Source organism: Macaca mulatta, chromosome 16 (assembly GCF_049350105.2).
Source record: "Macaca mulatta isolate MMU2019108-1 chromosome 16, T2T-MMU8v2.0, whole genome shotgun sequence".
NCBI classification, from domain to species: Eukaryota; Metazoa; Chordata; class Mammalia; order Primates; family Cercopithecidae; genus Macaca; species Macaca mulatta.
This window is the reverse complement of record NC_133421.1, coordinates 92,104,673-92,118,367: the sequence shown is the minus strand read 5'-3', so window position 1 is coordinate 92,118,367 and position 13,695 is coordinate 92,104,673. Positions and strand designations below refer to the sequence as shown.

Sequence of the window (13,695 nt, the reverse complement as noted above, 5' to 3'; positions counted from 1 at the left end):
GAGATGAACAACAGATTAATGAAGTGTGACCTTTGTGAATACTCCTTTTTTCACAGATACTTTGGGGATAAAATACAGAACATCTTCTCAGAGGAGGACTTCCAGTTATACCGGTAAGGAGGAGTGAGGTGGGTGGGGGTTTGCAGGCAGGGTGGCCTGGGGCTGAGGGGTGTGATGGACCTGGCCAGTCTGGGGAGGCCCCACAGAGAGGCCCAGGGGCTAGGGCCAGGCCCACAGAGGCGAGATCTCATGGAGCAAAAGCCGGGGCAGGCCCAGCGTGGCCAGGATGCGCCCAGGTCAGTGAAACAGATCTGGAATCCTGCAGCTGCATCCTGGTCAGGACCTCTTATTTTTTGCTGTGTAAAATCAGACCAGTTTTTAAAATTCTGCCAGATGAGGCTGGGTGCGGTGGCTCGTGCCTGTAATCCCAGCACTTTGGGAGGTGAGGCAGGTGGATCACCTGAGGTCAGGAGTTCGAGACTAGCCTAGCCAACATGGTGAAACCCCATCTCTACTAAAAGTACAAAAATTGGTTGGGTGTGGTGGCGGGCGCCTGTAATCCCAGCTTCCCGGGAGGCTGAGGCAGGACAACTGCTTCAACCCCAGAGGTGGAGGTTGCAGTGAGCCGAGATTGGACCACTTCACTCCAGCCTGGGTGACAGAACAAGCCTCATTTCAAAAAAAAAAGAAAAATTCTGCTGGAGGAGCCCAGGTTGAGATGAGGACAGAGGAGCCAAGCGTCACGCAACCATCCCAGGACACACGAGTGCCCCCTCGTGCCCCGCATGGGCCCATGCCCACCCAGATATCCATTTCAGAGCCACTCTGGCCTGGCACATGGGGTCTTCTGAGTGAGAGTCCCCTTGTCCCCAGTACAGACACCCCATCCACATTTAGCAGGCTCCACGCCCACTCCCCACTCCACTTCCACGCACTCCACACGCCCACGTCAGGGGACAGCAGCCTCTGCCTTGCTGAATAGAAGGCTGGGCTCCAGGCCCTGCAAATGCAGCCCGGGGGCTCTGGCATCTGGGGCCTGACTCCACACCAGCCTCCCCAGCGTGGATCCCACAGGTGCCCTTCTCCTTCCCCACAGTCCTGCTGCTGTGGTCTTGCGCCTGCCTCTGGCTGTTCTGCGCCTGGGCTGTGGGCTGCGTCCTTCTCAGGCAGAGCCGGTATCTGTTGCCGGTGTGCTTGGGAGCCCCCGCCCCGTGTCTGGAGCGCGCGGGCTGGTTCCTCTTCCTGCCGCCCACGGGTTGGGACCCACGGGCTGGGACCCTGCCCACGGGTTGGGACCCTTATGCCTGGGGCTGCGCTGACGGCTGTCATGTCCTCTGCAGGGAGGTGCGGCAGAAGGTCCAGCTCACCATCGCTGAGGCTTTCGGCATCAGCGCGTCCTCGCTGCATCTGACCAAGCCCACCTTCTTCTCCCGCATAAACAGCACGGAGGCGCGGACGGCGCATGACGAGTACTGGCACGCGCACGTGGACAAGGTGAGCGTGCCCACGGACAGGGTGGTGTGCGTGGACAGAGTGAGCGCGCACGTGGACAGAGTGAGCGCGCATGTGGGCAGGGCTAGTGCGCACGTGGATGAGGTGAGGCCCGTTCTCCTGCGTCCTGGGTCTACCACAGGGCTGCCTTTTGCAGCAGCCGCCGGTTGTGTGCACAGTGTTAGGATTGATTGGTTGAGGCAGAGTCTTGCTCTGTCGCCCAGGCTGGAGTGCAGTGGCGCAATTTTGGCTCACTGCAACCTCGGCCTCCTGGGTTCAGGGGATTCTCCTGCCTCAGCCTCCCGAGTAGCTGGGATTACAGGCACGCCCCACCAGACCCGGCTAATTTTTGTATTTTTAGTAGAGATGGGGTTACACCATGTTAGCGAGGCTGGTCTTGAAATCCTGAGCTCAGGCAATCCTCCCTCCTTGGCCCCCCAAAGTGCTGGGATTACAGGTGTGAGTCACCGTGCCCGGTGGGTGTAAGCATTTAGATGTCTTCCTCTCTGAGGCTTCAGGGCACACCCTCAGTCTCACTGATGGAGTTGGAGAAATAAAATTTCTCATTTGATAGTGACAAGAAGTGGAGAACCCGGCCCACACGGCCTGTGGTTACCTCATTGTTATTTATTCACAGACTTATGCTCAACCTCTTCCAGCAGATGGGCCTCTGCTCAGCCACTCATGCTCTCCATGGCCCAGGTCTCTGTGTTGTCTCTGGGAGCTTCCTTCTACCACTTTCTACCTTTATTTCTTTTATTTCTTTTGAGTTAGGGCTGTCACCCAGGCTGGAGTGCAGGTGTGCAGTCATGGCTCACTGCAACTTTGACCTCCCAGGCTCAAGCCCTCCTGCTGCCTCAGCCTGAGACTAAGACTATAGCTGGGACCACAGGTGCGTGCCCTGATGCCTGGCTCATTTTTCTAATTTTTTGTAGACACAGGGTCTCACTATGCTGTCCAGGCTGGCTTTGACCTCATGGGCTGAAGCAATCCTCCCGCCTCGGCCTCCCAAGGTGCTGGGATGATAGGCGAGAGCCATTGCCCATCCCATTTCTCTTTTCTTTTCTTTTCTTTTCTTTTTAAGATGGAGTTTTGCTCTTGTTGCCCAGGCTGGAGTGCAATGGTGCGATTTTGGCTCACTGCAACCTCTGCCTCCTGTGTTCAAGTGATTCTCCTGTCTTAGCCTCCCAAGTAGCTGGGATTATTACAGGTGCGCACCACCACGCTCGGCTAATTTTTGTATTTTTAGTAGAGACGGGGTTTCATTGTGTTGGTCAGGCTGCTCTTAAACTCCTGACCTCAGGTGATCTTCCTGCCTTGGCCTCCCAAAGTGCTGGGATTACAAGTGTGAGCCACCATGCCCGGACTTTTCTTTTCTTTCTTTCTTTTTTTTTTTTTGAGAGTCTCGTACTGTCATCCAGGCTGGAGTGCAGTGGCTCGATCTTGGCTCACTACAACCTCTGCCTCCTGGGTTCAAGCAGTTCTCCTGCCTCAGCCTCCCAAGTAGCTGGGACTACAGGGCATGTACCACCACGCCCAGCTAATTTTTGTATTTTTATTAGAGACGGGGTTTCACCATGTTGGCCAGGCTGGCCTCAAACTCCTGACCTCAAGCAATCCACCTGCCTCAGCCTCTCAAAGTGCTGGGATTACAGGTGTGAGCCACCGCACCTGGCCCTTAACAAAAGATTTTAGAAGATAAAAGTAAAGCACAGCTAATAAACAGAATGGTATTGTAACCATTCTTTAAGGTTGATTTTTATGGTGTAAAAGCTGTGAGTTCCCTTTATACAGTCAGCCTGGATGGAAGTGGTTGAGTGGCACTGTGTCAGCCGTGGAGCTGAAGCTCAAATACAAGGTTAAAGCCAGAAAACACGTGGCTGGGAAGATCAAACTCTCACTCCCCCGCTGTGCCCGCTGTGACAGTAAGATAGACGGCCAGCTTTCTGTGCCATGTGACATTTGTTACTAAATTATTCTTCAGGTGCAGCCTTTTTTTTCTTTTTTCTTTTTTGTTTTTTCTTTCTTCTTTTTTCTTTTTTCTTGAGACAGAGTCTCCCTCTGCCATCCAGGTTGAAGTGCCATGGCGTGATCTCGGCTCACTGCAACCTCTGCCTCCCGGGTTCAAGCCATTCTCCTGCCTCAGCCTCCCGAGTAACTGGGATTACAGGCTCACCACCATACCCGGCTAATTTTTGTATTTTTAATAGAGATGGTTTTTCACCATGTTGGCCAGGCTGGTCTCGAACTCCTGACCTCAGATGACCCGCCCACCTCGGCCTCCCAAAATGCGCACTGTGCAGTTTCAGTTGTAATCAGGAGGGAGAGAGATCGCAGTTGTAATCTGCAGTCAGCATCTGCCATCTTGGCACTCTGCTACTTGGCAATAAAATGGTAAACCCAGGGCCGGGGATGGTGGCTCACGCCTGTAATCCCAGCACTTTGGGAGGCTGAAGCGGGCGGATCATGAGGTCAGGAGATCGAGACCATCCTGGCTAACACGGTGAAACCTCATCTCCATTAAGTAAAATACAAAAAATTAGCCGGACGTATTGGTGGGTGCCTGTAGTCCCAGCTACCCAGGAGGCTGAGGCAGGAGAATTGCTTGAACCCAGGAGGCGGAGGTTGCAGTGAACTGAGATCACGCCACAGCACCCCTGTCTGGGTGGCAGAGGGAGACTCTGTCTCAATAAAAAAGGTAAACCCAAGGGAAGAAGAACAGTGAAGGAACCCAAAGGCCTGGGATTGCCTTCAATCCTCCTCTCTCCCTCTCGGGCTACAGTGTTGGGAGCAGCCGGCACCACTGCTTTGCTGTAATCGCTTTAACCACTTCCTTTTTCACGACTGCGCGGCACTCACTGGCCTTCCGCCAGCACAGACAGCGGATTTGCCCTGGTCCTGTCGCTCCTGGCTCCTTCCATGGCCCGCGACCGAATTCTGTCTCAGGAAACCAAAGTAGCGTCTGAAGATTAGTGTTTTTCTAATTAGCAGAGATTTTACTTCAGTGAAACAGAACTGTTTAGAAACCGGGGTGATTTTTGTTGCTCTGTGGAGAGCTGTTTTGCTATGACTTCTGGCCAGTGTACTTTATTTTAAATTAAGTTTTGAATAAATCATGTGTCAAAATTTGAATATTTGAATACGTGATACATCCTACAAGATTTAAAAGTAAAATATATATAAAGGCGAACCAGTAATCCCCTCACCTACAGGTAACCACAGTCCTGAGATCTTAGAGCTCCTTTTTGAATTTCTGTATGTGTATAAAAACGAACGCATAAGAATACCACATTCCGTCAATTGTAAAGAATCACATTTCAAACAGTTCTGGCAATTGTTCTTTCTTCCGATTGCATACCAAAAGGCAGCTGTGTCTGTCAGATCATGGATCCTGGTGTGGTTTCCTTCTTATAGATGGCAGGTGCAGTCTGCCCGTGGCTTTGCTCACTTGACGTCTGTCTTACTCTGGTCTCCCTAGAATCAGAGCCTGGCACGGACTTGTGTTTGGGAAGCTTTTAAGGGGGGACTCCAGGGGGCAGCCATGAGGCCTGGAGGGGGCAAAGCCCACGGGAGCTGAGCCCAAGGGGCCTCATGGCAGCTGGGTGGGGCGGGGAGAGGGAGCTTGACCCACCTCCCCAGGGCACCACCTGAGTCTGGGCTTCCCTGCAGCGGATTATGTGAGGTGGATACTGGCAGGTCGGACTGGGGGCCGGGCCTCAGCGCCATCCTGCTCTCCTTCCCAGGAGAACTCAGAGGAGGCCATCTTGCCCAGGGGGAGGGTCCGGAGTCTGCCTTCCAGCCTGGGCTGTCTCCACTGCACACAAGGCTCTGTTGTGTGTGGTGTGCCCAGCTCAGCGCCCGCACAGTGGGAGCCCAGTTCCGCGCTGGTGCAGCCCCATCCCCCTTCCCTCCCCAGAGTGTCTCTTTCCCTCCACGCTCTGGACGTGCTCACGATGGCTGAGCTGGATGAGACGCGCCCTCCCCTTTGCAGCCGGTCTCCTGGCGGCTGCACCTTTCACCCTCAGGGTGTGGTCCTCAGCACCCTTCATCCCCAGGGTGTGGCCCGGGCTGGGTTCTGGAACCGAAGCTGAGTGCTGCGACCCCTGAGTGAAGTGAGCCAGTCACGGAGGGACAGATCGTGCCTGATCCCACCTCTGTGGGGACCCTAAAGTCGCCAGGTTCACAGAGACAGAAAGCAGAATGGAGAGGGCAGGGCTGGGGGGCGTGGGGAGTTAGTGCTTCCTGGGGACGGAGCTTCGGCCTGGGAGGATGAGACGTTCTGGAGAGGATGGTGCGGTGGCTGTGTAGCGCCGGGAATGTGCTTAACATCACTGAACTGTGCTTCAAAACAGTGAAGAAACAGTTAAGCTGGCAAATCTTAGGGTCTGCATTTTATTACAAGTTTTAAAAAGTTTGGGATTGCTCCACTTCTGAAGAAAGGAGAAAAGCCTGTCCACCCCTGCCTCCGGTTCCCGCATGTGGACAGCGAGGCCGGCACCGGGGGACCAGCCCAGCGTGTGCACCCTGCTGGCTAGCCTGCTGCCCGCAGCCTTTGCTGGAACACGGCTGCTCCAACATTTGAGCTTACGGGAAGTCCTGGGCAAGAATGCATGGGGCTGGAGACGACACAGAGGGGTTTTAAAGTTGCAAAGGAACGAATGCCTCGTTAATGGGGCCGACACGTGTTGTGAATTTACCTTCTGGAAGATAAGAAGCACAGATGTTGGTGACTCACGCCTGTAATCCTAGCACCCGGGAGGCTGAGGTGGGAGGACTACCCGGGGCCCAGAGTTTGAGACCAGCCTGGGCATTATAGTGAGACCCCCCAACCTCTACAAAAAATACAAAAATTAGCCAGCTTAGTGGCTCATGCCTCTAATCCCAGCACCCGGGAGGCCAAGGTAGGTGGGTTGAAAAAATTAGCTGGGTGTAGTGGCGTGCGCCTGTGGTCCTGGCTACCCAGGATGCTGGGGCAGGAGGATTGTTTAAAGCCAGGAGTTCAGGGTTATGGTAAGCGATGACAGTGCTATGACTGCACTATAGCCTGAGTGATGCTGTCTGTAAAAGAAGTGAGACCCTGTCTATTTAAAAAAAAAAAAAAAAAAAGAGGCTGTGTGCAGTGGCTCACGCCCGTAATCCCAGCACTTTGGGAGGCCAAGGCAGGTGGATCACCTGAGGTCAAGAGTTCGAGACCAGCCTGACCAACAAGGTGAAACCCTGTCTCTACTAAAAATACAAAATTAGCTGGGTGTGGTGGCGAGCGCCTGTAGTCCCAGCTACTCGGGAAGCTGAGGTAGGAGAATTGCTTGAACCCAGGAGGTGGAGGTTGCAGTGAGCCAAGATCACGCCACTGCACTCCAGCCTGGGCAATGGAATGAGACTGTGTCTCAAAAAATAAATAAATAAAAAATAAGAGAGAGAAGCAGCACCTGCCCTGGCCGCATGCTGAGAGCCCGTTCTGCCCCCTCCTCCCGGCTCTGCCCTCAGGTGACCTACGGCTCCTTCGACTACACCTCGCTGCTGTACCTCTCCGACTACCTGGAGGACTTCGGCGGAGGGCGGTTCGTGTTCATGGAGGAGGGCGCCAACAAGACGGTGGAGCCGAGAGCGGGTAGGAGGCACGGGCGGGGCCTGGGCGTGGGGCCCCTGGCTCAGGCAAGCACCACAGGTGTGAGGGGCATGTCCCTGGGAGCGAGGCTGCGTTCACAGAGCACCTGCTGTGTGTCGGGCCGGTGCTGAGTGATTCCCAGGTCCAGCGCCAGTCCCAGCACCCCGGAGGCCGGTGTCTACAGGGCCACGTGTCTGAGGTCACCGTCAGTCAGGGGCAGAGCTCCCCTCCATGCCCTGGTGCCCATCACCTTAACAGGTGCCGTCCCCCTCCCTCCCTGGTGTGTGTCCCCTTGACGGGCGCCGTCCCCTCCCTCCCTGGTGTGTGTCACCTTGATGGGCGCCGTCCCCCTCCCTCTCTGGTGCCCGTCACTTTGGCGGATGCCATCCCCCTCCTTCCCGGTGTGTCCCCTTGATGGGCGCTGTCCCCCTCCCTCCCTGGTGTGTGTCCCCTTGACGGGCGCCGTCCCCTCCCTCCCTGGTGTGTGTCCCCTTAGCGGTCAGGGTCCCCCTCCCTCCCTTCTGGAGTGCATTCACCTCTGTACCCTTCTCAAAAGGATTCGGGATCTAAGATTAGACGAGGCCCCAGCCAAGTGTCGGTGACCAAGTGCCCTCCTCGCTGGTGGCTGGGAACCTCACCGGGTGTCTCTACGGTGCTGGCTTCAGAGCCCATCACGCTGGACCTTGCAGTCCCAGAGCCCCAGAGCCCCAGCCATGCCCAGCCCGGTGCAGACACAGCAGTGCCAGGGAGCATTTGCCGAGCGGACAGTCGTCTGCTCCTTGAACTTGTGGGTGACACAAGCCCAGGTCCTGGGGTGGGAGGGTGTGGGGAGGGGGGAACCCCTGTTAGGGGCCTCCTCAGGTGGAGCCCACGGCCCTGACCCCAGATGCAGCTGAAACTCGCACAGGCCTGGGAGCCCTCTGAACTGTGCCAGCGCCATCCACCCACCGATGCCTCACCCGTCCCCAGGGCACTGCCCTCACCTATGGCGTGTCCTCTCGGCACGGGGGCTCCTCCTGCCTGGCTGCTCCGTGAGACCAGCGACCATGTGACAGTCAGGACTTCTTTCTTTTATCTCTTTTTTTTTTTTTTTTTTTTTTTGAGACGGAGTCTGGCTGTGTCGCCCGGGCTGGAGTGCAGTGGCCAGATCTCAGCTCACTGCAAGCTCCGCCCCCCGGGTTCCTGCCATTCTCCTGACTCAGCCTCCCGAGTAGCTGGGACTACAGGCGCCGCCACCTCGCCCGGCTAGTTTTTTGTATTTTTTTTAGTAGAGACGGGGTTTCACCGTGTTATCCAGGATGGTCTCGATCTCCTAACCTCGTGATCCGCCCGTCTCGGCCTCCCAAAGTGCTGGGATTACAGGCTTGAGCCACCGCGCCCGGCCTCTTTTATCTCTTTTAAGATCTCCAGCTTGTTTATTTTGAGATTCCTGTTATTTGTACTTGCCTTTCTCAGGTTAGCTCAGGACTTTGGTTTGCAAGCTCAGTTTGAGGGACTCTCTCTTTCCATGACTACCTGCGGCAGGTGGCCTGAGCTGCCCGGCCACTTCCTGCCATCCTGCCTCCCTCAGCTGCTCCCTGGCCACAGGTTGGACAGTTCCTGCTGCAGCCAGCGGCTGGCCAAGCCCATTCCCTGCAGCTGGCTTCAGGCCGTGTGTGCCACAGCCCTGGGCGCAGTCTCCCCTGGCGTGGACTGGGGGCGTTAGGCCTGACTGCATCCTGGCCTCGCTCTGCCTTCATGTCAGTTGTTCTGAGTCATCTCTGCATCAGGGGAAGGGTTTGGATGTCCAGCCTCTGTAAGCAGGAGCCCAGCCTGTCCGCGCTCACCCCAGCCTGTCTGCGCCCGCCCCGGCCTGTCTGCGCTCACCCCGGCCTGTCTGCGCTCGTCCCGGAAGTCCCAGTCACAGCAGTTTTGTTGGAAAATGAAAAACTCACAGAGCACAAGACAGACGTTTTCTGGAGAAGTCAAGCAGCTGAAGCCTCCTGGGACTCGAAATCACACAACTTTTTAGCATATTTTGATCTTAGTCATTTTAAGCACGATAAATACTTGAGTCGAACATTTCGTATCACCATCTTCTTCCGGATAATTAAAACAACCTGTCTCCTGCATGTGCCTCTAATTGTGTATATCTATGTGTTTACCTGTGATTTGATGTTGTACATCTGTCTAATTGTATTTATCTATGTGTTTACCTGTGATTTGATATCGTACATCTGTCTAATTGTATTTATCTATGTGTTTACCTGTGATTTGATATCGTACATCTGTCTAATTGTGTATATCTATGTGTTTAGCTGTGATTTGATGTTGTACACATATAGTCCTATGTATATGGAGGGATATTTAGGTAATAGTTATATAATTGTCAGCCGGGCGTGGTGGCTCACGCCTGTAATCCCAGCACTTTGGGAGGCTGAGGCAGGCAGATCACAAGGTCGGGAAATCGAGACCATCCTGGCTAACACAGTGAAACCCCGTCTCTACTAAAAAATACAAAAAACTAGCCGGGCGTGGTGGCGGCGCCTGTAGTCCCAGTTACTCGGGAGGCTGAGGCAGGAGAATGGCGTGAACCCGGGAGGCGGAGCTTGCAGTGAGCCAAGATTGTGTCACTGCACTCCAGCCTGGGCAACAGAGTGAGACTCCGTCTCAAAAAAAAAAAAAATTATATAATTGTCTCTTCTGTAGGCTCGAGTGAGGTCACACAGATCAGTGTGTCTGCAGTTCTTTTTTTTTTTTTTTGGAAAAAAAGCGTTCACCACTGGTAGAACTCTACAGTGGGGTAGGCAGTGCCACTCCAATATTAAGGCAGATGACCTGGCATCTCTTGAGACAGGTCCCTGCCTCCAGCACCTCTCGGGGCCCTGGGCCCTGGTTGCTGCTGTGGAAGCTGCCGGTTCAGGCGTCGTCTCTATCACCCCTTGAAGGGAGCCAGACAGGTGTTCGCAAGTTGGATGTTTTATCTTGACTTGTGTTTCCTGATTCTTTGTTAGAACACCCCCAGGGCTTGGTTTTTGTTCTCAACCTGTGAGTAGAAATAAGATCCTGAAGTGTCAGACCTGGAAGGCCCATGAGAGCTGAGGAGACCAAATGGCCTGGGGTGCCTGGAGCCAGTGGTGGCCTCATCTTCTGCTCCTTCCTCTGTCCTGCCCACCACAGAGAGTCCCTGCTGTCCCCGTGGGGGCCCCTCCTCCGCCACAGGTGCCCTGAGCATTGCTGGGTTTGTTTCTCCAGCTCCTCCTGCTTCCTGCAGAAGCAGTTCCCAGAGGGGCGATTTCTCCAGCCTGCCCGGTGGGTCGTGTTGATGGGTTGCTTTTTAGGGTTGACCGCAGACCCTCTGAAGGCCGTGGTGTGGGTGTGGCCCTGTGGTCACCTGTCTCTCTTCTCCTCTCCCAGGCCGCGTCTCCTTCTTCACCTCGGGGTCCGAGAACCTGCACCGGGTGGAGAAGGTCCACTGGGGCACCCGCTATGCCATCACCATCGCCTTCAGCTGCAACCCCGACCACGGCATCGAGGACCCAGCGTTCCCGTAGCTGGCAGCCGGACCAAGATAACTTCAGGAGGGCCCGTGTGGAGGCAGCCACGCCAGCCGTGCGCCACCCCCACGTCCACCCGTTCCCATTCATTGCACAGAGTGCCTTAGGAATTCTCTGATTTTGATTTGCTGATGTGTTAATCTTTTCATCTGTGAGTAAATGGAGGGAACCAGCTTTTCGCTTCTCCAGCATCGCGTGTGCTTGGGCTGTAGGCCTGGGAGCCTGAGCTGGAGGCCAGCCCCTCCCTCGGAGAGGGACCCAGCAGGACGGGGACGGGGCACGAGTCCCCATCTGTGAACGGACAGGACTCATCCACCTGAGTGGCCTCGTCCAAGTTGAGCAACCCCCGGCCCATTGAAGACTGGCTAAAGCATCAGCCGTAAATGGGGACAAACGTGGGGCCAGCAGCTTCCGTTCGAGGTCTCGGCATCAGCGAACCGCGGCAGCTTTGGAGAAGGGTTGTGAGTGGCGGCTCTGGAGGCAGCAATGGTGCGCTTTGGGGTGGGTGGGGGTTCTGCTGGATTCAGGTGGAGGTGAGCATCAACCGTTCCCACAGCCCTGCGTGTACCCCCAATGCTCCTGGCCCACGAATCACCATGGGCACCACGGCCCCACCACGCCAGGCTTGGCCCTGTCAGCGGCCAGCATCCTGAGGGCCTGGGTCCGAGTGTCCTCACCAAGGAGGCTCTTGGCGTCGCTGTGCCGGCTCCCGTGGGCCTTCTCCTGGGCCGAGGCTAGGTCTCCTCCTCCCTCTTTGCCCTGGCATTAAACTGATGGCCAGGCTGGGCGCAGTGGCTCACACCTGTAATCTCAGCACTGTGGGAGGCCGAGGCGGGAGGATCACTTGAGTCAGGAGTTCAAGACCAGCCTGGCCAACATGGCGAAACCCCATCTCTACTAAAAACTACAAAAACAAATCAGCCAGGCGTGGTGGCGCACACCTATAATCCCAGCTACTGGGGAGACTGAGGCAGGAGAATCGCTTGAACCTGAGGGGCAGAGGTTGCAGTGAGCTGAGATCACGCCACTGCACTCCAGTCTGGGCGACAGAGTGAGACTCCATCTTAAAAATATAAAAATAAAGTGGTGGTCACAGGAGCCCTGAATAGACCAGCTGTGGAGAGGCCCGGGTGGGGTGGCTGGCGGGGAGGGCAGGCCAAGCCCGGTTTCTGCCCACAGCCACCCCGAGGTGACTGTCCAGGGATTTGGGCACCTTCCCGGGAGGGGGCCGGCCGCCCACCCTGAGTGGTGTCGAAGCCAGACTCTCCTGGATGCCCTGGAAGCGTCCTGGGGAGAGCCTGGGCCCCTCCTCCCTGGGCCCCTCCTGCCTCAGCCCCTCCTCCCTCAGCCTGTCTGGCATAGATCCATGTTCCCCAGCCCCTGGCACAGGTGCCTCTGACTGGAGGAGGCCCCACCTATGGCCCGGGAGCTGCTCTGGGTGTTGATAAAGAAAGGGGCGGCGTTCCTGGGCCCTGGGAATGGGCGGGCGTGAGGCCAGCCGAGGCGTGGTGACCCCTGGGTGCTGGGGACTTGGGGGCCGCACCTCAGTTTGCCCAGGGCCCCTCCTGCACCACGGGCTGTCTCAGGGCTACTGGGGCCACGGGCCACATGCGGAGGATGGCATGGGATAGGCTCCCTGGGTCCGCAGCTTCTGCCCGTGTATGAGGAGCCCTCCTTGGTCAGGGCTGCAGGCTCTGGGCAGATGAGACGGGCACCCCCAGGCCCCCGCGCCCTCCCGTGGCCTCCTACGTGGGACACGGGAGCGACGCACGATTCTGAAGGACTCCATGGATCTGGGAGGATGAGGCCCACCTCCGGTTCGTGGACAAAGCTGCCCTCGCTGGGCCGGCTGCTTCACAGACGCTCTCCAGGTCAGGCTGGTGGGCCCCATCCTAGGTGGGAAATTGCCTGAGCCTGGGCCACCCTTGAGCTTCTCCCAGTCTTGATTTTCCGGAGGGTCCGTGGCTGTGGTCACGGTCGGGGCAGGCGGAAAACCCTGCATGGAAACCTGATCCTGTCACCTTGGAGTGAATGACGATGTCGCCGGCTTCTCGCCACATCTAAAGGATAAACGCATTTGAAGAAAGCGGGTGTTGGGTTCGTTATGGGTTAAACTGCTTTTGAAGTAAGTAATTATTAGTTTGATTTCATTTCATTTTCATGGCTATGTTTATTATTCATGATAATCACAGAGGTACTTGGACAAAGAAATATATTTGGGCCAAAGCAAGAATTTCCTTTCTTTTTCTTTTTTTTTGAAACGGAGTCTCGCTGTGTCGCCCAGGCTGGAGTGTGGTGGCGCGATCTGGGCTCACTGCAAGCTCCGCCTCCCGGGTTAAAGCCATTCTCCTGCCTCAGCCTCCTGAGTAGCTGGGACTACAGGCGACCGCCACCTTGCCCGGCTAGTTTTTTTGTATTTTGAGTAGAGACGAGGTTTCACCGTGTTAGCCAGGATGAAGAATTTCCTTCTTCTAAAGTGGGAACATATGGCTCACGCTGGTAATCCCAGCACTTTGGGAGGCTGAGGCAGGAGGGTCACTTGAGCCCAGGAGCTGGAGACCCATCTGGGCAACATCGTGAGATGCTGTCTGTACAAGAAATTTTTTAAAAATGTAGCTGGGCGTGGCAGCCTGCTCCTGTGGTCCCCGCTACTCAGAGCTGAGGCAGGAGGACTGATTGAGCCCAGGAGGTCGAGGCTGCAGTAATCCGTGACGGCTCCACTGCACTCCAGCCTGGGAGACAGAGCAAGACCCTGTCTAAAAAAAAATTTTTATCATTGAAGTCTGGGTATGTTTTAAAAATAAAAAAGTGGGAAAATACTGAGCACAGCAGTGAATCCGCACACCCTGGGCTTTGCCCCAGAAGTGCTAGTGAACCTGATGAAAGCCTCGGGTGTGGCCGGCCTGAGGCTCTTCCAGGAGCCATGCGGGGTGATTGGTTCCGCTAGAAGGTTCCGGGGTGATTGGTTCCGCTAGAAGTTTCCAGGGAGGAACTGGAGTCTCCAGCGTGTCCTCTGATGAGTGATCTGTTTTTAAGTAAAAGTGTTTCATTACAATCAAA

General features: G+C 55.7%; 2 protein-coding genes across 6 annotated transcripts in view; one reads left to right on the top strand and one right to left on the bottom strand.

Moving 5' to 3' along the window:
• NARF (nuclear prelamin A recognition factor) overlaps positions 1-13,695 on the bottom strand; it is a 165,835-nt gene that overhangs the window by 86,755 nt on the left and 65,385 nt on the right. The window lies entirely within an intron of this gene.
• Positions 1-13,695, top strand: part of OGFOD3 (2-oxoglutarate and iron dependent oxygenase domain containing 3) — a 27,237-nt gene extending 13,542 nt beyond the window's left edge. For 2 of the 5 annotated variants that reach the window (XR_013405808.1, XR_013405809.1), the window contains 5 exons: positions 57-113; positions 1,341-1,494; positions 6,979-7,102; positions 10,496-11,765; positions 13,062-13,695. Coding sequence is in view for 3 of the 5 variants with exons in the window: in XM_077969496.1 (XP_077825622.1) it covers positions 57-113; positions 1,341-1,515; positions 6,918-7,102; positions 10,496-10,742 (664 nt within the window). In the remaining 2 variants the exon portion in view is untranslated. 5 annotated transcript variants of the gene reach the window in all.